This window comes from Martes martes (genome assembly GCF_963455335.1).
Source record: "Martes martes genome assembly, chromosome: 1".
Classification (NCBI taxonomy): Eukaryota; Metazoa; Chordata; class Mammalia; order Carnivora; family Mustelidae; genus Martes; species Martes martes.
This window is the reverse complement of record NC_137888.1, coordinates 52,323,282-52,346,262: the sequence shown is the minus strand read 5'-3', so window position 1 is coordinate 52,346,262 and position 22,981 is coordinate 52,323,282. Positions and strand designations below refer to the sequence as shown.

The window sequence follows — 22,981 nt, the reverse complement described above, 5'->3', positions numbered from 1 at the left end:
ATGCACACAGTCATTTTTGAATTTGAAATATTTCCTTGGATTCTTCCTATCTGAACAAATCTATTATTTTGTACAGGGAATATTTTTCCTTTGCTTGATATCACAGACTAAGGAGCATATCACTTTCAGCAATTTAAATTTAAATGAATCAATGTGCTCAATTTGATTTGCGTCTGCTCCTTCACAGCCACATAACAGTAGTTTGCATTAATCAAATTAATAGTAAAGGGGTTAAAATTGCTAGCTTCTAAGGGAGGGACATGTCAGCGGTATTAAAAGTTGAATTTGGAATGATCGTCCTTGCATGTTAATTACTAGCTGCCTGAGATGCAGCGGAAACTCAAGAAAATGACACTCTAACCATGTGTTACTTTAATTCTGGAAAAGATCCTTTAAAGGATGAATTACATTGCAATGTGCTTTCTAATCAGACCGTGAATTAATTTACATCAATGACCCCAAATCCTTTAAATCTACGATCACTGGCAGTAATTGGAAGGATTCTATGAGGCCGCTTAAAAAGTTTCCTATCAGGACAAACAGAAGATGGATTGGTTTACAAAATCGGATTTGTAATTGTTTACAATAGAAAGCTCATCTCATTAGCTGTAGTGGTGATCAGATAATTTGCGTCATTCTGTATTTGGCAGTGTGTGTAAGACCCACAAAAAGGGAGAAAAGTGAAAGGAGATTACCCCTAACATAGTTCTTGCCTACAAACACCTGGTTGCTTCCAAGAGCCTAAACAATCCATTTATGGACTCCGCAGTGCAAATGGTCATTTTTCCGTATTAAGCCGAGGTACACACGTTATAAAAAGAGGAAAAATTAGCAATTGTCTTGGTCACTGTGTTGTCCACTCAATAACTCTCAGTCTAAAGAAGCAGACACTCAAAAGGAAAAAAACCTTATTTTTTAGTTTCCCACCGCCAGATGGAAACTGGAGCAAGATTCATGAATTTTTGTTTCCCTGAGAGATGATAGTCAGTTCTTTGTCACTTGAAATCACGATACATAGTCTCAAATGAGTAAGAGTGTTCCGTGCAAGACATTAACCATTTAATCTCTATTGTGACATAAAGCTTTTTTTTTTTTTTTTTTTCATTTTGTTCTAAGACTTGGCCTCAGAGTTGAGGTGTGCCTGCCTTTTTCTCCCTTCCCACCCCACCCTTGCTTTGTTTCTTAAGCTTCAACTCCCTGGACTTGGAGCGTGGGTAAGGAGGAGAAAAAAGTTTGATGAGGTAGGAAGTTTCTTACTTGCTGATGGCCTTAAGGTCTCTGGCTTCAGGGGATATTTAAAGCTGTTTATTTAAAGTTTTTATTACGATGATCTTCTCTCCACCATAATGTACCAGGCCACAGAGTTGCAACAGGCTGAGATACAAAGGAAGCAAGTAGCTAAACTGATGGAACCGAAAGAGGCGGTGTGACCTCCAACAATGTCCCATCAATCTTACCTATACGGGGCCATGTCTGTCCACATTTTTGCTAACTGCAGCAGAAAAGGACAAAGTAAGATGAACACTGTATATGGACTGCCCGCTCCACAGAAGGCACTGTGATCCCGTTGCTTTTGTCACACCTTGACATGGCCATCTATTCTGCAGAGAGCAACACAGACCCGATGTCGGCTAAAAGGAACACTGCGTGCTGTATGTGGAGACCATTTCCAGGAATACCCATGAATAGCGAGCCCGTTGTCTGCCAAGAACTAATTTAATGGACGAGATCAACCAGCGAGTGTGGTGCCGTGACCTCAGTGGAGCTCTCTCACCCTTTGCTCTCCCAGTGTGAGAAAAGATACTGCTTTTATTTTGCATATTTGACTAACACCTATCTCTTGGCTTACTGCCTCCGTCTTGGTAACCTACACTGTTGAATTGGGTTTTCCCACCCTGCAGTATCTCTAATCTGTACTCCATAGTTGGACGGTGTTGTTTTCTCCTTAACATGTGCATTTTATTCTTTAAAGGACAACACATTCTGAAGTTAGTATTGCTGCCATTTTACAGATGAAGTAACTGGGGCTCGAGGGTTTTGGTGTGATGTTCGAGGCCTCATGGCTAATAAATTGCAGATCCCATTTGGAAATCCATTTAAGGTCTACTCATTTCTGAAGACTATAATTTTTCCATTAAACCAACAAGCACACTTGTCCCTCAAAAATGTCTTATGCCATTTGGGGGACACAAAAAAACAAAGTACCCACCTGTGTCCTCACACCACTGTACCCATTACATTGCACCCAGGATGCAGTGGATAGCCAGCATTTGCATGGCTCGCAGGAAGATTCAGTGAGGGTCTATGTGTAGGCGTGTCTAATAACATCTCCCTGATTGTTTCTTAAGTAGCCCCATCCATATTTCCTTCTCCTTACCCTGAAATTTCGTACTGAGCAATTGTATAGGTCTAAAGAATTTATGCCTGAAATGTGAAAACATAAGAAATAGGTTAATGAGGGTGCCTGGGTGGCTCAGTGGGTTAAGCCTCTGCCTTCGGCTCAGGTCATGATCTCAGGGTCCTGGGATCAAGCCTTGCATTGGGCTCTCTGCTCAGCGGGGAGCCTGCTTCCCCCTCTCTCTATCTCTGTCTACCTCTCTGCCTACTTGTGATCACTTGTCTGTCAAATAAATAAAATCTTAAAAAAAAAAAAAAAGAAATAGGTTAACAAAAGCAGTGAGAAAACTTCTGATTTCTTTTAGGTTGTTGCCCATGATCTTTTAGATTCACTTTCCCATTTAGTGCCTCAGCACCTGAGAGCCTGCTGATTTGTATGACTGTCCTAATGACCAATGACATGAATTACCGAAAACCTAATTAGGCCTTTTGAGCTGAGGATATTTTTAAAGAGACTCTGACATTTGTGAGGAATGTGGTGTCAGTGGAATATCCAGTCTGAATATAATTCCTAATTTGGGGAAAGGTATTGGCATGTAATTCTGTGGGCATACAGAGAGAGCAATTATAAGAACCTGTCTTGAATGCTGAACTTTCAGAACAATGAAAAAGGACAAATGCAGACCAGAGCCAGACAGAACACAGAATGTGTCCCATCCGCCAAGAGACTTGTGTATGATTTATATAGTTAAGAAAGATCTCCAAATAGCTACCTGGCAGTACTACAAACAATTCTTACATGTCAACACTGGAAGTACACATAATAGCATATAGAGGGTCTGGGGGCCCTGGGTAATGAATGCTGGCCCCAGGGAGCTCTGGAAAGAGAGAAACATTTCAAAAGCACCGACATCTAATTGTCACAGCTCTAATAAAATGTGTCCGGCTTTTTTTGGAAGGACTGTTCTTGATATTATCCTGACCTAATAAGCCATCAAGGAAACTCAGTTGCCCCTGAAGAGGTATGCCAGTTATCTCTTGTTGCCTAAAAACATTATCAAAACTCAGTGGCTTAAAACCTGCTCTATGTGTCCTCAACCTCCTTCTGGTATTAACAGGCTTGCCTTAACTTGTCCCTCTCACAGCAATGACTGAGCAATGACAGCATAAGAGGGCAAGAAGAAACATGGCAGGCCACTCAAAGCCTAGACTCCTAACTACAAAAGTGTCACTTCCACACGATTTTATTGGCTTTTATTTCATGTGGCTGAACCTAATGTCAGGGGTGGAAAAAATATGGTCTGACATTTTGTGGGGAAAACTGCAAAGACATATGCAAAGGGTATGGAGACAGGTTAAGGGCAGAGAATTAGGACATCTAACACAACAAACAGACCACAAAAGATATAGGAACAGGGTGTTTTTTGCAAAAACATTTAACTTTAGGAAGCATCTTCTGAAATAGAGTGGGATAGAAGGAGAGGGCCCATACTGTGCTACAGCTAGAGTGGCTTCTAAGAAGAAAATATGAGCCAAGGACAAAAGTCAAAGACTGTGTGAACTGTGACTGACATGCTTCATCACACAAAGTCATCTTTGAACAAAAGCTCAGTTAACTGTAATTACAGACATAGGTGCTTTTTTTCCCGAAAACGTTAAGTTCCTTTGGGGAACCGAATCATAAGTGAACAACTCCCTGTGTTCATCCAACTTCCTAAACTTTCAAGGGTCCGGTTCTGGTCCATCATTTCTTTTTTTTAAAGATTGTTTGTTTATTTAATTGACAGAGATCACAAGTAGGCAGAGCAGCAGGCAGAGAGAAGGAAGCAGGCTCCCCGCTGAGCAAAGAGCCCGATGCGGGGCTCGATCCCAGGACCCTGAGACCATGACCTGAGCCAAAGGCAGAGGCTTAACCCACTGAGCCACCCCGGTGCCCCTGGTCCATCATTTCTAAATTGTAATGTACACTATTTTGGTAAAGCCCATTTGACTTTGCTACCAGCCACTGGGATCAAATGTTTGGAAAATCATTTTAAAGGAGAAATTGAGAAGCAGATTTTCCCAACCCCCAACCTGTACCCACATACACACCCTACTTCCAACAGTAAGAGTAGGGCACAACGGAGCTGAACCAGCAGAAAGTGCCTCCCTGCCAGTTTCTCTTCAGTGTAATGCCAAGAGTCACCGGGCAATGGTGCTGAAGGGATTCATGTAAATTTTACTCCATCTATTTTGCAGAAATCCCACAAAGACAATAGCATTAGTATTGATAAATCTGCATAACATTGCATTACCATCAGGACAAACAAAAAATATAATGAGTCCCGTGGTGATAACTGTGAACTACATAGTTGATATTTTAATAAGATTATTACATTTTATTACATTTAAGAAAAATTAAAAGAATGAGAGTGGGGTGTCTGGGTGGGCTCAGTTGGTTAAGAGTCCTACTCTTAATTTCAGCTCAGGTCATGATCCCAGGGTTGTGAGATCGAGCCCCATACCCTGTAGGGCTCTGTGTTCAGCCAAGAGTCTCCTTGAGATTCTCTCTCTCTTTTCTCTCCCTCTGTCCCCCCCTCCCCAAAATAATGAAAGAGTAACAATGACACTACTGGCAACTATTTAATTGTATTTATCTGGAAACATATTAGTTAGGAACATGGGGTAAGTGCTATCTGCTGCTCTTGTGGTGTTGCCAATGTGACCAAAAAACCCATCATCTTTAAATAGCTTATATGCAACTATTATGTAGGAAAAACAAAGTTCTCTAAATTAAGAAAAGCACAGAAGATTACTCCCGTAAATGAACTTGTAAATGTTTTTAAAAATAATCTTTGCTCTTGGAATCAGATTCTACAATAGGTAGTGTCTATTTGACTCTCGATACAAAGACTATTTAAAGTTTTTGATGACAATGTTAATCAATCTAAGAACAAGGAACTTAGTGTTATTGCCAACAATGTAGAAACCAAAATTTTCTGAGTAAATTGAGTTTTAGTAACAGTTCGGCATCCAAGGAATGACTCTTATATTTAGACAAAAACCTTTCCTTAAAAGAAATATTCCATTTCCTTAATGAGCCATTCCAAGGAGAGTGCTGTGATCAATTTCCAAGCAGTAAGCACATCTTATTTCACTAATAATGTGGTTTTCTTACTGATGAGAATTCAAAGAACATATAGGGCTGCGCAAATTGTAACTATTATTTCTGTGGAAATGAACATCTCAGGTGGTATATGAATCAAACCATCAATTTAAACTGCTAATTGAAGCTCAATTTATCCTGACGTACCTGGGAGAAAATAATCAGGAAAAAAAATTTACAGGAAAAGTTGAGATTTCATTTTGATTATCTCACAAATAGTCCAAATTGAGTCGCTGCCAGCTTCTAATGGCACATTTTATCAAATGCTATACCTTCTGGAGACCACAGCCTCTGCTCTCTGATAATGCAAGTTTTCCCAAAGAATCTACTAATTTATTTCAAGTCTCTGTGATGTTGAGACCCTCATTTATTTCTTTGTAGTATAGAGTTTATACAATTAAGTTCACTCATACAAATTTCATTGCAACTGTTGAGTGCACTATGTGCTACCGTACCTGTTTGTTACACTTATGAGTGCCTGTCATCAAATATCATGACTATTTTAACCGCCTAGCTGCTATTTAAAAAACATTTTGTAGTCCTTCAGAAAAATCCCTTTTCTGATAAGCAAATTCTATGTCCTCCCTTCCAGCAAAATGGGATAAAAGAGCCCAAAAGGCGTGCACACCCATGCACATACCTACACATATGTAACTGACATCTTTTCTCTCATTCAGCGGCTCGGCCATCACAAGGTGAAACCTTTTCCAGAGCTAGCTAATAAAAAGGAACAAGATAGATAACTGGACAACGGAATCTGCTTTTGGTCCTGTATGCCGGTGGGCTCATTCTCCAATGCCTGTTTGTGCATCTGAGGAGCATTTATAAGGGAAAATGAGAGAAGAACAGATTTGGGGAAGAAAAGTAAATTAGATTACAGTAAGGATGATGACTAGGTGAAGACAGCATGCTTGGGGAAAATGAGCTCCTTTTCTGACTTCGTATTTCCCAAAGACAGTGTGTTTTTAAAATATTTTCTATGAGAAGCGCCTGGGTGACTCAGTGGGTTAAGCATCTGCCTTTGGCTTGGGTCATGATCCCAGGGTCCTGGTCAGCGGGGGGTCTGCTTCTCCCTCACCCTCTCCCTCCAGTTCCCCCAGCTTGTGCTCTCTCTCTCCTTCTCTCAAATACATACATATTACTTTACATATGATTGACATTAGTTACTTAAGGGAATCAAGTAGGTCATTTAATATAAATCTATCTTTTTGGTACCCTCCCCAAGCACAGAGGGATGTTTGTTCTTCTAATAGAGATAATAAACAATACAGTGAATAGCACTTGGACTTGAGCGTAGGTCTTGCTTCAATCACCTCCCCTGCCTGTGATTGCAGATAAAGTTATTGACGTTGTCTTCATCTGTAAAATGGAGATAGTGCCTCCTGTGGCAGGATGTTGAGTGGATCAAAATGAAACCATGTAAATAAGACATGAACAAAACACCTGTCTCATAGTAAGTATTTAGTGTATGACAGAAATATGTGTATGCTTAAAAATGTAATGTGACATTTTCATCACATGTATGTTATATGTGCAATATATGTCACAACACTTAAACATAGATGCTTTAAACATACACATATATAATTATGTCTAATAAAACATCCAATCACCCAAATAAAGTTGAAAAATTATGTATTGGCCTATTATATGGTTTGAACATCTGAGAATAATTCTTTAAAGATGATATAACCCTTTCATGTATCAGTATTTCCCAATTTTGCATTTTATGAAAAGAAGCATAAAAGAAAGAAATGTGGGGACTACAGTAGACTAGGACCAACATGACCTTTAGAATCAGGTGAGGTTTAATATCCAACTTACCAAATAAATGTATTTGAGAGTTATGGAACCTCTCTAAACTTTAGTTTTCGGCTATTCAATGGGAGACTATTTAATACTATTTACAACTGTTAAGGTTTAAATAAGATAATGTAGGGATGGCCCTAGCACACAGTATTGGCTCAATAAATATTGATCTCTTCCTCTGATGTATACACAGCTGGCTTTATCTTATTTTGAAGGGAAAGCATTTTTATGAAAGTTCATGCCTAGGTAATTCCAAAGGGCATGCTGAATGGTGTGTTAATGGTGGAAGTGAAGAAACAGGAGTGTCCTCTTAATTAAGTTTCTAGGACAGCCACAGATGAAACCCACAATAGTATGATCCTATCACTGAAGATAGAAACACACACATTACAGAACCAATCGCTGTTAAAATCTAGATAAGGGGGTCCGCCTGACATAATAGGAAGGCGCGGGCGATTTTATTTTGCCGCATTCCCTGTCCAGAGCTATGGAGAGTCACAGTGAGTTTTGGCCCCTCGTTAATGAAGACAACTACTTTCTACACATAGCCAGCCTAGTTTAGACAAGAAGAAGACAGCTGTGAGAGAGATGTGAAGACATATTTCATTTTTATTATCTTTTAGGCATAGACGGGTATGTTAATCCATTTCCACATACAATTCCTGCAATCACAGATAGGAAGTGAAACTCGAACTGGCAAAACCTGTCTCCTGTTGCCAAAGAGTTAAGCCGGAGGGATGCAACCTCAGAAGTTGAGGATTGTGCATTATCTTCCTTCCCAGCCTCGATGCGCATCCGGCTGCCATTACGCAAATAAACCGCTTTTTATCCAGGCATTGATTCAACAGTGATAATGCTGTCCCCTTTTTCCCTGGCAAACTTTCTGCTTTCCGTCCAGAGCTCTGAGATTTGAAGGTTCTGCTCTCTAGGTTCTGACAGCTGATTCTGGACTTAGTTAACTATAGAAGTGGAAGCCGAGAAATAATTGTAGTATTACCCTCTCTGTTGTGACATTGCTTCTTTCTGTAAATATATCTTAGGAGTTAGACTTTGAATCTTTGATCTCCCACACCAAAAGAAAAAAGAAAAAAATATTTGTAGGGAAGTAATTTTATTTTAGTGTTCATGGTTTATTGTGGAAAGCAGGTGTTTAAAAATTTTAGAATTTCTTTAACAAAATTCTAAAGAGAAAAGAAAAAAAAAGAAATCACAGTATTTACAGAGATAACAGAATGGCTGAGCCATGCAAAACAAATAACTTTGGTTTTTCCCCTTTCACTTTGGTTTAAATATTGACCAAGTTTCAATTTTTTTCCTGCCAAATAAAACTTCAATAAATCAAAGTTTAGAGGCAAAGTAACATATTTTCTTTTTCCCCATAATATTTTATACAGCATTGAGTCTAATAGGATATTTTATGTATTTAATCCATACCAATGCACTACAGGAAGCTTTTATTAAACTGAGTCACTACTGCTCAGAACAATAAACAGTTTACTAAATGTACAATAACATGTGTTTCTAAATAATGCAGAAGTGGCAAAATATTATTCCCAATCTCCTTCTGACTTTATCTTTTATTTATTTTTAATTGCCTTCATAATTTTGTATCCCATCAGTCTAAAAAAACAAACACCAGTTTTCCTTTTCCTCCTAAAGAATACAGTTTTTTACCTGAAAATCTGATGTTCATTTTTTTTTTTTTTCCTATAAAGTTATGTAAATCCTGGGACAAAAATGGCTGTGCAGAGTTCTCCCAGAAACCAGGCTTCTGCTTGAAAGAGCAAAGTTTTAAAGTCTAGTCACAAGTAGCTATTGGCCTTTATCCAGTCTACTTCAAAAAGTTTCCAATTTATGCTACCACCCTAAAAAGTTCCTCAGGCATAAAACATGTTTATAAAGTTACAAATTTGAATGTAACTAAAGATACATAGACATTTTATTATTACACTTTCATGTACTGCTTGATAAATTATGTACCAGTTAAAAACACTAAATTATCTCAAGGTGCATTCAGTATCTGTAGCGTAGTTAACAAAAACACACACGAAAAAAATATATATTCTATATTCTGTGGAAAATAACACAGCTTTGATAATGACCACTGTTAAAAATCTCCAATTCTGACTGATATCTTTTTTTAAAGGAAATAGGTATAATTTTAAGGCAGTGGATAACCCAAAGGATTTAACACCAATTTTTAATTACAGCGATTTACATACTGATCTGTGAAAATGGGAATGTTCTCCATGATTTTTCCAAACGGTCTCTCACACATTGTTGTTTTTTTTTCCTTTTGACAGAAAATAATTTATTAGCAGGTGTCTCTAAAGGTAAGTGCTACCCAAATTCTGTGTTACGTCTTGTTTAGAATAGGCAAAATTGTCAGTTTGGGAGTACCATTACTGTGTATCTGCGTCCTTATGCATGTGTGACTTACTTCCAAGAGTCAGCGAGTGGCGCATGCGCAGAATCAATGCATCTGCTGCTTATCAGGCTGACTCTCTGCCTCCCCCTCCCTTGTGATAATAAATCACAGCTTTCGAATAGGACAATGTGTGCGTCCCCAGTCTTCGCAAGCTGCCACCTTTGGGATTTAGGTGCTTGCGAGAAAATTTGGGGGCATTACCGATAGCAATCAGAATCAGAAATGTACCTGCTCAGATTACCCATATAAACAATTGAAATAAAAACATTACATTATACATCAGATTAACAGCAACTCCCAGAACAAAGCTTACAGTGTATAAAAATAGCTACGTAAAAAATTTACATAAAAGGCAAACCAAAAAGAAATCCTCAGTGCAGACATTTACAGAAAAAAAAAATCAAACCAAACACAATATATGACCTATTATCATGGCTGCCAAAACTTGTTTTTGTTTGTAATTTCATTTCATTGTTTTACTTGAGATAATTCTCTAAAATCCTGTGACAGCTTGGTAGAATGAACTGCTTAATACTTGAACCATGAATTGCTGTCAATGTCTTTGTATATGTATTAAATACAATCCACGTTCATGCTTCAATTGGTCTATATAGTTTTTTTTCTCTGAAATGATGAAAAAAAAACACAATTTAGTTAAGTTACCATAGTGATCATTTTCCACCATCAACAGATGCTTTGTACTAAAAGTGTTAGGAATTATGTTACAGGAGCCTTTCATAAACCCATCTGTAGTCTCAGGCATTGTTGTAGCCCTTCTACGGAAATTTTTTGGAGTTGCTGAGCGTCTTTATTTTTGTGAAAATTGCTGAATTCATATGAAGATTAGAGGGTTTTTCAGGAAAATATTTCATTCTGTAGGTTTTGTCTTTAAGCTTAATTTTTCTTTGAAAATTCACTCTATCTAATTTTGAAGAAAATAGAAGGCAAAATCTATGTTTAAAAAGGACTGAGGAATAAACTCTACAGAGGCAGGAAAAAAAAAATCAGGCAGGGATGTTGCCTACTTGGCCTCCAATGGACAGCAGGATGAGGGGAAGGAACCGAATTCTTACTTCTTTCACCCAATCCATTTGAGGTCCTGGTTTTCAGATTTTAAAAATGTCTTATTGCAATTATTCTATTTTTTTTTCCTGTGTGCATCCTTCCAATTATAATGTTTTCCCATGCTTCCCTCCTCGGGTGACCCACTCAAATTGTGACTTGTGCTTTATTTATAATGAACCAAAGTTTTACTGTGGTTGTTGGGGATTTTTACATCAAAGGAGCAAGCTACAGCAATAGTTATTCTCAAAGACACACAAAATCATTTGTCCAAATGGCTTCTCTTTTTTGGTTGGCTCAAGAGAACATAAATAAAAATGAAAAGCTCAAAATCCAAGTGGTAATACTATGGAAGACTTCTTTCTCAGACTGTCTTTAAAAATAATATTCATATAGCTATTACATATAAATATATGCAATATATATAGCATTAATATATACATTATACATATATGTGCACATGTAGATACATATATGGCAACACACATATAATACACATACTATCTGCAGAAGTGTTTAAGGGTCTACACAAATTTGTTAGGCTTTTCAGGAAAATAGTCTGGGAAATGGCTGCATATATACATGGACACCTGTAAGTATTAAAACCCTAGATTAAAATTTTTATATTTAAAAGTTACTCTAATTGCTTTTTAAAATAAATTTGAAGTAATAGAATTAGCTTTCATCCAAGCAAAATATCAATTTATAAAATTAAGCTTCTTTGTGCTCAGCAAAATTTTTGGCCTTAGAATACAAAATGCTAATTGAATGTTACAATCTCAAGATTGACTTTAATTATTCAGAGGATAATTGTTATTTTATAGAGGTTGGGGAGACCATTGAGATTCCATTCTAATGAGAACACCTTTCTGACTTACCACAAAGTGTCCTCTGGAGGAACCCTCCTCCTGTTTTGAAAGCTACAATTCTGTAGTGACTTAATGTCAAGGTTTTCCCTTTCCTCTCGTGGGATATGTGGCATTCGCCTGGGAATTACTTAAAACCTCACACAGCCTACCCACCTGGACAACAGTTAGAACAGTTTCTCTCTTAGGCTTCTGTTTTGTGATTGTTTTCTTCTAACTTTTTGTTTTCCTCCAGATTACCAAGGTCCTTGTTAACGTGTTTTGATGCAGTCCTGTAAGAAGATTAAATAAATATCATTATGTTGACACATGTGAATTTAACTTTGTTTTTCTTCTTAATTTTAGGGTTCACATAATGTATCTTTGAAAAGCAAACATTTTACATCTAATACAGGCAGACCACTGCAGCGAACAATTCCACAGCGGTGAGCTTTGATTGGAACAGAACACATTCCAGTGCAATTACCTTGGTAGTGGAGTTGCATTAAATATATGGTAGGAGAAAAAGCAATTGATTATTTTGAACAGACGATACATACTTGGTTGCGTTGTGTTTTTGTCTGGGTTATTTTTCTCTCTATTTTCTGGGAAGTAATTATCATTTAATAATCAAAATGTTCCTTTTGGGTAAAAACACGCTGCAAAATTTTTCCGAGGGAGTTTTATTTATTTATTTATTTGACAGAGAAAGCAAGAGAGAGAGTGCATGCACCAGCAGGGGGAGAGGGAGAGAAGCAGGCTCCCCATGGAGCAAGAAGCCTGACATGGGACTCGATCCCCGGACCCTGAGTTCATGACCTGAGCCAAAGGCAGACATTTCACCCACTGAGCCACCCAGGTGCCCCTGTTTTATCAAATAAATCAAACGCAAGATTAGAAAGGGACCCAAGTTTATGACAGAACTTTGGCAGCAGAAGCTAGAGCAGCTCTAACACCGTGGTTCTCAAACTGTGTCCATAGACTGGCAGTATTAGCACCCCCTGGGATACAGGACGGAAGTGCAAACTGAGGCCTGCCACAGAGCAGTGAAAACAAAAATGCTGGGGAGAGGGCCAGCAGCCTGATTAACAAGACCTCCCGGTGGCTCCGGAGCACGCCACGATGTGGAAACCAGTGCCCAAGTGGGTGCCACGGTTCCACATGACTGGGTTCTATCTTTTAAAAGCTGAGATCAGCTATAACCCGTGGTTTTGGGATGACTCAGGAGAAATCATGACTGTATTTCAAAAGGATGCCATTGGAGTTCCTGGGTGGAACTCTCGGTTAAGTGTCCGACTCTCGGTTTTGGCTCAGGATCTTATGAGTTGCGAGACTAAGACCCAGCACTGGGCTCCACACTCTGTGCTGTCTACTTCAGGTTCTCTCTCCCTATTTCTCGGTCTCTAAAATAAATAAATAACTCTTAAAAAAAAAAAAAAAAGTGTACTATTTCCTTCCTTCCTTCCCTCCCTTCCTCCCTGTTATAAGCATGTCAGTGGAGCTGCCCTGATATGGTACTTCAAATTAATTATTATTGCCATATAATTCCTAGTAATATTACTATATATATATATATATATATATATATATATATACATATATATCTCCAGATGTGTTGAGGAAGCTCAAGAGAAAACTCCATTTTTCCCTTAAAAGCATTTTTACTATTTTTTAAAAATTTTTTACCAATTTCCCCCTAAAAGTATTTCTACTATTGAAATAGAATTCCTTAACTCATTTGCTAAGAATCACAACTTTACTAGAAAGAGATAAGTAATGGTATATGATATATGTACAAGTGAGATAAAGACATATGGCTCATTTAAACTGGGACACTCATTATATTTAGCACAAGTTTAATTTAATTTGTGATTTAAAAATTCTTAGTTTAGCTTAAACTGCAGCCTTCTAAGTCCATTCATAAGGCAGGAGAGCAAGCCCAAACTCTGCCAACATGACTAAGTGCTAAAATATGTAACAGAATTTTACAACAGACATTTAAAAATGTAAATAAGACATGCTGTAAGTTTGATTTTATGTCTTGACTTATATCATATTATCACATAAATATTTTCCATCTTGCAGTAAAATGGTACACCACGGTGAATGACAACTTCCTTCCTTATCATAAGTATCTTCCAGGCAAATGGAAGAATGAAGTAGATGGTGTCACTCTCTCTCTCATATATTTTATATGAAAATATATAGTACATAATAAAATATATATATAATGATTTTATATGTAAAGTATAAGATACATATGCTGTCTACATTATATGTATCATATTATGTGTATCACAGATCATTTGAGGTTTAGTCTCTTTGGCTAACAAATTACTTAACTGATAGCATAAAGTTTTAGTGACTTCAACCATAAAATGGAGGGATGGTGAATTAGGATGTTCTCTAAGGACTTTTTACAGAGCTTCAACTTTCTATGAATCTATGAATCATTTTCTTTTTAAAATAAATCTGTGAATCCTTTGGAGGTGCCTGGGTGGCTCAGTCAGTTAAAGTGGCTGCCTTTGGCTCAGGTCATGAGCCCAGGGTCCTGGATAGACCCCAACACTGGGCTCTCTGCTCAGCGGGGAGTCTGCTTCTCCTTCTCTCTCTGCCTCTGCCTGCAGCTCCCCCTGCTTGTATTGTCTCTGTCAAATAAATAAATAAAAATCATTAAAATAAAATAAAATAAAAAGAATCCTTTAAAATACGGTTTTGTTGGGGGTGTCTGCGTGGTGCAGTTGGTTAAGTGTCCTACCCTTGGTTTAGGCTCAGGTTGTCCTCTCAGAGTTATTATACTGAGCCCTGTGTTGGGCTCCACGCTCAGCGTGGAGCCTGCTTCAGATTCTCTCTTTCCCTCTCCCTCTGCCCTTCCCCATCGTGCTCATGAGCACACACACACACACACTCTCTCTCTCTCTTTCAAGTAAATAAATCTTTAAATAAAATAAAAAGTCTGATTGAAGACTAACATCCATACAAGGTAATGTATCTATCATAAGCATACAATTCAATGAATTTTCAAAAACTGGATGCTTGAATGTCACCAGTACCCAGCTCAAGAAACAGAAGAGTTGCATACGCAGAAGTACCCCCATTATGCTCCTTTCCAGTCACTACCACCTCTCCAATGGTTACCACAATCTTGAATTCTCACAGAAAGCTTTACCTGTCCTTTTAATTTGTATATAAATGGAATCATACCACATGTATTCATTCCTGTCCACTTTTCATTTAAACTCAAACTAATGTTTGTGACATTCACAGATAATGTTGATTGTAGCTATAGGTTGTTTGTTATCATTGCTACAGAGCTAATGATTGGGTAAATACATGATGATTTATTTACTTATTTTACTTGTGATGGGCATTCTTGTTCTTTGTGGTATATTACTTATACATAAGTTAGATCTTCTTTGTGTGCCCCATGTTTCTTGTGCTTTCATGTGTCTTATCTATTCTTTTTTCCCTTCTGCCGTTCCGTCTAAGTGTTTTCTATTGATCTGTATTACAGCTTACTTCTTTTGGGTTCTGCTGTGCTTTTACTTTTTGCTTTTACTTTTTTATTTTTTAAAAGATTTTATTTATTTATTTGTCAGAGAGGGAGAGAGAGTACAAGCAAGGGGAGTGGCAGACAGAGGGAGAGGCAGACTCCCCACTGAACATGGACCCCAATGCCGGGTTCAATCCCAGGACCCTGAGATCTGACCTGAGCCAAAATCAAGAGTCGGCCATTTAACCAACTGCACACCCCACCCATCTGCTTTTAAATTCACTCACCAAAGGCTTATTTTCTAATACTATATTTTTCTGGTCTAAATGTCAATTTGATTTTAAGTTATTTAAAAATACAATTTAAGTCTCTTTTTCATTCATTTCCTTTGACCATCTTTTCTTCCACGTTCAATATATTATCTAGTTACTTTAATGTCCTTGTCTATTTATTAACTACAATGTCCAAATCATGCATGGGTCTGCTTGTCTACTTTTTCTCTTGATTATTGATTGTATTTTCTTGATTATTTCCACAGTCCTTTTCATTTCCCATGACACCACCTATATAAATGAACTAAAGCAATGACACACAATGTTATTTTCCATCAGGTAAGGTTTCTCTTTTCCATTGTTAAGCAGATAGGGTGGGGGCCAATCCAGTTCAGGATAGGCTTGAACCAGGTTAAGGCTCAGTTGCAGTTTTAGTAAGAGTCTACCTTTGATTCACCCCTGTTCCTAAGGCATGGCCCCCTTAGGCTTCTGATTAAGATATTGGTATGTCTCCCCTTCTTCAATCCTTAAACACAGAAAGATCCAGCTCTTCCCTTTGGAGAGTCTCCACCCAGATCTCAAGCCATCTGTCCCATGACAGTTCAAGATGTAGCCAAACTCTTTCATCTCCTTGACTTGAGTATGAACTCCTTGAGAATAAACACTATGCTTTATTTCTACTTTACCAACAGCATATAATATACTGACTGAATATGGCAGGCAACCAAAGGACATTTTTTTAATTGAATTGAATTAACTGACCTCATTACAGCTCATATGCATTTCCTTCCACTGTTCCTTATGATACTAGTGTTCACCAATATAAAGTCCATATATACCCAGCTGCTTTTTTACAGAAGGTAAAATAGAGAATACTATGTTGAAATGACAGTACTTGAGTGATTCCTTAGTCTAGTCATTTCAAATAAAACTGAATAATTATATACAGAATCATATACCTTGATTATTCTAATAGCTTCTAACTATATATCCTAATAAATACTTATATATTCTAATAAATTACAGAAATACATATTTCTATAAATCAGTAAGCTATTGTGATAATCAAGGAAAGCCACATGAGTCTCAAAGCATCTTCTCTCTTTTCCTTTTATTCTCTCTGCCTTCTCTCACCTCTCTGATTTTTCCTCCATCTCTAGACTTTTCCTTTCACTATCTCTCTCTTTTTAAAAAGATTTTATTTATTTATTTGACTGAGAGAGACACAGTGAGAGAGGGAACACAAGCAGGGGGGTGGGAGAGGGGGAGGCAGGCTTCTCTCTGAGCAGGGAGCCCAATGAGGGGCTCGATCCCAGGACCCTAGGATCACGACCTGAGCCGAGGCAGATGCTTAACAACTGAGCCACCCGGGCGCCCCAACTATCTCTCTTGCTCTTTTTACTTTCAAACTCATTTCATTAACCACTGTTCTTTGACTTTAACGTGAAAATTCCAACTTGTTTGGAGCCACTAGATAGAATAACATAAAAAAAGTCAATATTCTGTATGCATATTCTAAAAAGGAAAATTTTTTAGTTTTTTAAATTTAAAGATTTAGCAATGTAACAAATCAATTTTGTAATTTTGATTTTTTTCAACTTTCTTTGTACCATATGGGAAGAAAAAAGTTATGTTAAGGTTGAGGACATAATGATTTCACAACTTTGAAATAAAGTATGGACTAGTAGATGCTCTGGTACATTAATGATTGAAAAAACACTTGTTAATCCTTACATTTATAACAATTATAAACTCTCAGAAAAATAGAGAATAAACTACTTGACTGCACTTGAGGGTGACAAAAAGAAAGTAGAAAGTGAAGGAAATTTGACCCTTATACTGAGTGAGCTCTACTTTTAACTTTTCTTCAAAAGTCACTTCCCAGTTGGTGAGACATAGGCTAACTATAATAAACACTGAAAATAAAGGGGAAAAATCTCAGAAAGAAGAGAGCCCCAGAGTGTGAGAATCCCAAACATGTATGTAAACCACAATAAATACCTTGGATGATCCCTAAACCATGTGTGTGGAGGGGAAAAATTTCACTTAGCCAAGCAGAAAGCAACAGCTGGAAAGCTTAAAAATGTGACATAGACTTTAGCTACTATCTACACAAAGAAACATAGTTTGGAGTTCAATTGCACCAAACAAAAGTCTTTAATCTTTCTCAGAAAAGCCAACCAAAGACCATGTGTTGAGTCTCAGTATTCAACCAAGACAGTCATGCCATATAAAATGTAGATGTCACCTTCACAAAATCAAGGAAATCAGCCAGAAGTTTAATTGTCTGCTAGGAAAAACAATCCATATCCTTTAGAAGAATACAATGGAACACAGAATCTCTACAACATATCACCCCAAAAAGGTGAATATATAATTCTTAAATAAGTTATCATACTATTGAAGAATAGAAAAATGTAACACAAAGTCCAGAGAGTGTCTTTGGATGACAAAGATTTCGGAAATAGCAGGAAAGAACTTCAAATCAGTTATTGTATTACATATTTAATGACATAAAGACAAATGTGGTGACAATGAGAGAACAGACAGAAATCTCAGTGCAAAAAAAGTAAACAAAATGAACAATTCATTGAATTGTCTTATCATCAGATTGGAGGTAGCAGAAGAAAGTCTCAGTGACTTGAGGACAAAAAACCCCATAAACTGTGCATTAAGCTGACAGGGAAAAAAAGATCTTCAGTGACCTGTAGGGCAATACTGAACACTCTAATGTATGCATAATTGGAATCCCAGTAGAAGAAGACAATGCGGCAGGAAACATATTTGATGAAACAATGAAAAATATTCCCAGATTTACTGACGTCCATTAATTTGGAGATCCAAAATGCTCAGCAATCCCCAAGGAGGAATGATAGAGAAAAACACACCTAAGTATATCATAATCAAACTAACCAAAAGCAAATATAAAGAGAAAGACTTAGAAGTATTAACAGAAAATTTGTGCAGAGGAACAATGACACGATTTACTGCTGACTGTTTTTTTTTTTTTTAAGATTTTATTTATTCATTTGTCAGAGAGAGAGAGGGAGAGAGAGAGAGAGCGTAAGCACAGGCAGAGGCAGAGGGAGAAGCAGGCTCCCCGCCAAGCAAGGAGCCCGATGTGGGACTCGATCCCAGGACGCTGGGATCATGACCTGAGCCGAAGGCAGCTGCTTAACCAACTGAGCCACCCAGGCGTCCTACTGCTGACTTTTAATCAAGGAAAAAGAAATGCATAGCAAAGATAACAAATCACCTTTAAAATGCTAAAAGAAAAATGCCTCAACCCAGAATTTTTTTTTATTAAGTTCAATTAGCCAACATATAGTACATCACTAGTTTTTGTTTTAGTGTTCAATGATTCATTAGTTGTGGAAGGAGCCGAGATATAACTTCAACAGATCAATGGATAAAGATGATGTGTTTCAGGGAGTGCCTGGGTGCCTAGGTCAGTAAAGCATCTGCCTTCAACAGGTCATGATCCCAGGGTCCTGGGACCAGGTCCCATATCGGGCTCCCTGTTTAGTGGGGAGTCTGCTTCTCCCTCTGTCTTTGCTCCTCCCCTCTGCTCCTGCTTTTTCCCTGGCACTTTCTCTCAAATAAATAAATAAAATCTTAAAAAAAAAAAAGGATGTGTTTCATATATACAATGGAATAATTACTCAGCCATCAGAAAGGATGAATACCTACCATTTGCATCGATGTGGATGGAACTGGAGGGTATTATGCTAAGTGAACTAACTCAAGGAGGAAAAACTGAATGGGAACACAGTATTTTATATTCAGTAAAAAGACCTTTTAAATTAAGACAATAAAGACATATTAGGCACCTGGGTGGCTCAGTGGGTTACAGCCTCTGCCTTCAGCTCGGGTCATGATCCCAGGTTCCTGGGATCGAGCCCCGCATCTGGCTCTCTGCTCAGTGGGGGAGCCTGCTTCCTCCTCTCTCTCTCTCTGCCTGCCTCTCTGCCTACTTGTGATCTCTGTCTGTCAAGTAAATAAATTAAAAAAAAAAAAAGACATATTAAATTGGATGAAGGAAAACTGGGAGAAATCATCACTAGCAGACCTATAGTAAAAGAAATATTAAAAAGGAACTTCTTCAGTTGAAGGGAAATGACACTATGTGGAAACTAAGATGTACAAGAATGAATACAGATTATTTACATATGTGATAAAATTTAAGTACTATTTAACAATTTTTTTATAAAGACAACCAATTATTTAATGTGAAATATACAGCATTACAAAAGACCCTTGAAACATTACAACTTCAGAGACACCTGGGTGGCTCAGTCCATTAAGCGTCTGCCTTTGGCTCAGGTCATGATCCCAGGGTCCTGGGAACGAGTCCCATATTGGGCTCCTTGCTCAGCAGGAAGTCAGCTGCTTCTTCTGCCTGCCACTCCCCCTGCTTGTGCTCTCCCTCTCTCTCTGACAAATAAGTAAAAACTTTAAAAAAAATTATAATCATTTAATTTCTTCCATCCTTTTTGTTATTGCTGTCATATCCATTATGACTGCATATATTACAAACCTCAGACTATAATTATGTGAAAGAGGTTAAATACATTTATAATGTTTCAAGGATTCTAGATTATTACATGAGTAGATTGTTATAAATTAAGCACTTTTATTTTATTTTTTTTAAAGATTTTATTTATTTATTTGACAGAGAGAGAAATCACAAGTAGGCAGAGAGGCAGACAGAGAGAGGGAGAAGCAGGCTCCCTGCTGAGCAGAGAGCCCAATGTGGGGCTCGAACCCAGGACCCCGGGATCATGACCTGAGATGAAGGCAGAGGCTTTAATCCACTGAGCCACCCAGGTGCCCAAGAGATTTTATTATAATTCCTACAGCAACCACAATAAAAGAATATGAAGAGGTATAGTTACAAGACCATTAGAGAAATTAAAATGTAATATTAAAACTTATATAAATGACTCAAAAAAAAGTAGGAAAAGAGGAAAAGAGAACAACTAGAAAACAAATAGTAAGATGGTGGTCTTAAATGTAATTATGTCAATACTTAAGTCAAGTGTAGCTTGGCTAAATCCTCCAATTAAAAGGGATTGTCAGACTGTACTAAGGAAGCAGAGTAACTAAATGCTACATTCCAGGGGTTAAATTTTTTTCTAGAAGGTACAGATAGTAAATATTTTTTTTATTTACCAGTATGGACTGGTAGGCCATATGGTTTGTGTTCCAACTCTTCAACACTGGCCTTATAGTGTGAAACAACACAAACAGTATGTAGAGAAATGAGCATGATTGTGCTACCATTAAAACTTTATTTACAGAGTAAGGCAGCAGCTTTAGAGTCATAGTTTCATCAATCATACCGTATACAAGATATATTTTAAGTATACAGAGATAGAAAATCTAAAATGAAAGGATAGAAAAAGATATACATGTAAACAGTAAGCATATGAAAGCAATATAGCTATATTAACATCAGGCAATGTAAAATTCAACACAAGGCACATTATAGAAATAATGAGAGATTTCATAGTTATAACAGGTGCAATACATAAGGCAGTCATAACAATTGTAAGCGTATGTCATTAGTGAAAACATAAAACAAAAACTGACCAACTTAAAGGGAGAAATAAATAGGCAAATACACGATCTTATTTAAAGAATGTAATACCCCCATTTCAGAAACTGATAGTGGACCAAAATCCCATACACACAATCATGACGAAGTAACTAGTACTGAGCTAGTTCTAGTACCACAAGTGCACTAGCAAAGTGATTTCATTATTTTGAAAAAAAAAATCTGTAAGGATAAGAAGATATAAACAAACTATTATCTACTTTAAGCTGACATAGAGCTATAGAACACTGTACCCATCAACCACCTAGTATTTTTTTCAAGTGCCCAGCTAGCATTCACCAGGTAATACCACATGGTTGCATGGTAGGCCAAAAACAATAGATCTCAATGCATTTCAAAAGACTTAAGGCTTGCATAAGCTTAACAAAACAGAAGTCAAAGAGAAATGTTTGGAATTTAAAACTGTTTGGAGTTACATGACTCCAAAGAAACCACAAAGGAAATCCAAAAACGTTTTGAGCTGAATGGATACGAAAATATAACACACTGAAAATCATGGAATGCAACTAACACAATGCTGAGAATGAAATTCGTAATTTAAATGCTTTTATTATGAAAGCAGGGCTAATATCAGTTATCTAAATTTTTAATTCACTTCATGAAATTAGAAAAAGAAAAGAAAGTTGAGAACTCCAACTGGAAGAGAATAGTAATTCTAAGAGCAAAAAGAATGAAAATTGAAAATAAGCGATAGAAATAAAAACAAAATAAATAAGAAAGTCATTTAAAATTTTAAGAAAATGATTAATTCTCTAAAAAGACTGTGCATAAGGGAATAAAATACAAATTAACAATATTAGAAAACAAAGTGTTATCACTACAGACTCAGAATTCTGGGTAATTTTTCTTTTTGCATAAATGTCAACAACTTAAAATGAAATGGACATTTAATATCCAATAATCAATCAACATAATTTATCAGAATAAAGAAAAAAAGAAAACAGTATGCATTTTTATTCAAAAATTTTGTATGTAAAAATTTTGATGTAATATAGATGTAGAAAGAGCATTTGAGAAAATTCAACAGTAATTTGTGATAAAAACTCTTAGTAATCTAGGAATATTTAAAAAATTTCTTTAACCTGTAAAAGGACATTGTGTAGTAAGGAATTTGGCCTTGCCCCAAAAGCAGTCTGGGCTTTGTCCTCAGTTTCTGTGGAGATCATCTCTAAATAGTTAGACTACTATGAAGGCTAGGAGTGGCCTTCTTTTCCTGGTGGGCCTCTTCAATCACAATCGAAAGCTTATGCTGAGAAGATGTCTCAGGGTAGGTCCATCAACACCCAATGGCCCAAGGCTGCCCACATCCGAAAGAGCAATGATATGGTTTAGAGCTTTAGGTCATGTGATATCAGCCTAATTTCTAAGGAAGGGTGAGGCTGGAAATTGAGTTTAACCATATGGACAAGTAGTTAATCAGTAATGCCCTATAACCAAGCCCCAGTAAAAACTCTGCACGGCAAATATCAAGTGAGTTTCTCAGACTGACACTACTCCGTGCTTTTGCCACATATCAATGCCAGTGGAGTAACACGTCCCTGAAGACAAAGGAAACTTTTTTTTTTTTTTTTTTAAAGATTTTTTATTTATTTATTTGACAGAGAGAGATCACAAGTAGGCAGAGAGGCAGGCAGAGAGAGTGAGAGTGAAGCAGGCTCCCTGCTGAGCAGAGAGCCCGATGCGGGGCTCGATCCCAGGACCCTGAGATCATGACCTGAGCCGAAGGCAGCGGCTTAAACCACTGAGCCACCCAGGTGCCCCCAAAGGAAACTTTTTATGTGGAATTTTCCCACACTCTGCCCTACACTTCTTTTCTTTGGCCAATATCCACTACTTGTAATGAACATAAATGAGAGTATGTTAGGTTCCGGGAAACTCTGTATTTCTAGCAATTGATCAAACCGGAGCATGGTTTTGGGAAACCCTCAATCTCAATTGGTTATCAGAAGGGAAGGTGTTCTTAAATGAACTCT

The 22,981-nt window shown here is 37.3% G+C and overlaps 1 protein-coding gene across 1 annotated transcript in view; it reads right to left on the bottom strand.

The window, feature by feature from the left end:
- Positions 1 to 11,803: 11,803 nt before the first annotated feature.
- ALCAM (activated leukocyte cell adhesion molecule) overlaps positions 11,804 to 22,981 on the bottom strand; it is a 213,207-nt gene continuing 202,029 nt past the window's right edge. Inside the window, exon 14 of the mRNA XM_080798788.1 lies at positions 11,804 to 11,919. Coding sequence (XP_080654914.1) covers positions 11,832 to 11,919 — 88 coding nt within the window. The 3' untranslated portion in view covers positions 11,804 to 11,831. The remainder of the gene's footprint in view (positions 11,920 to 22,981) is intronic.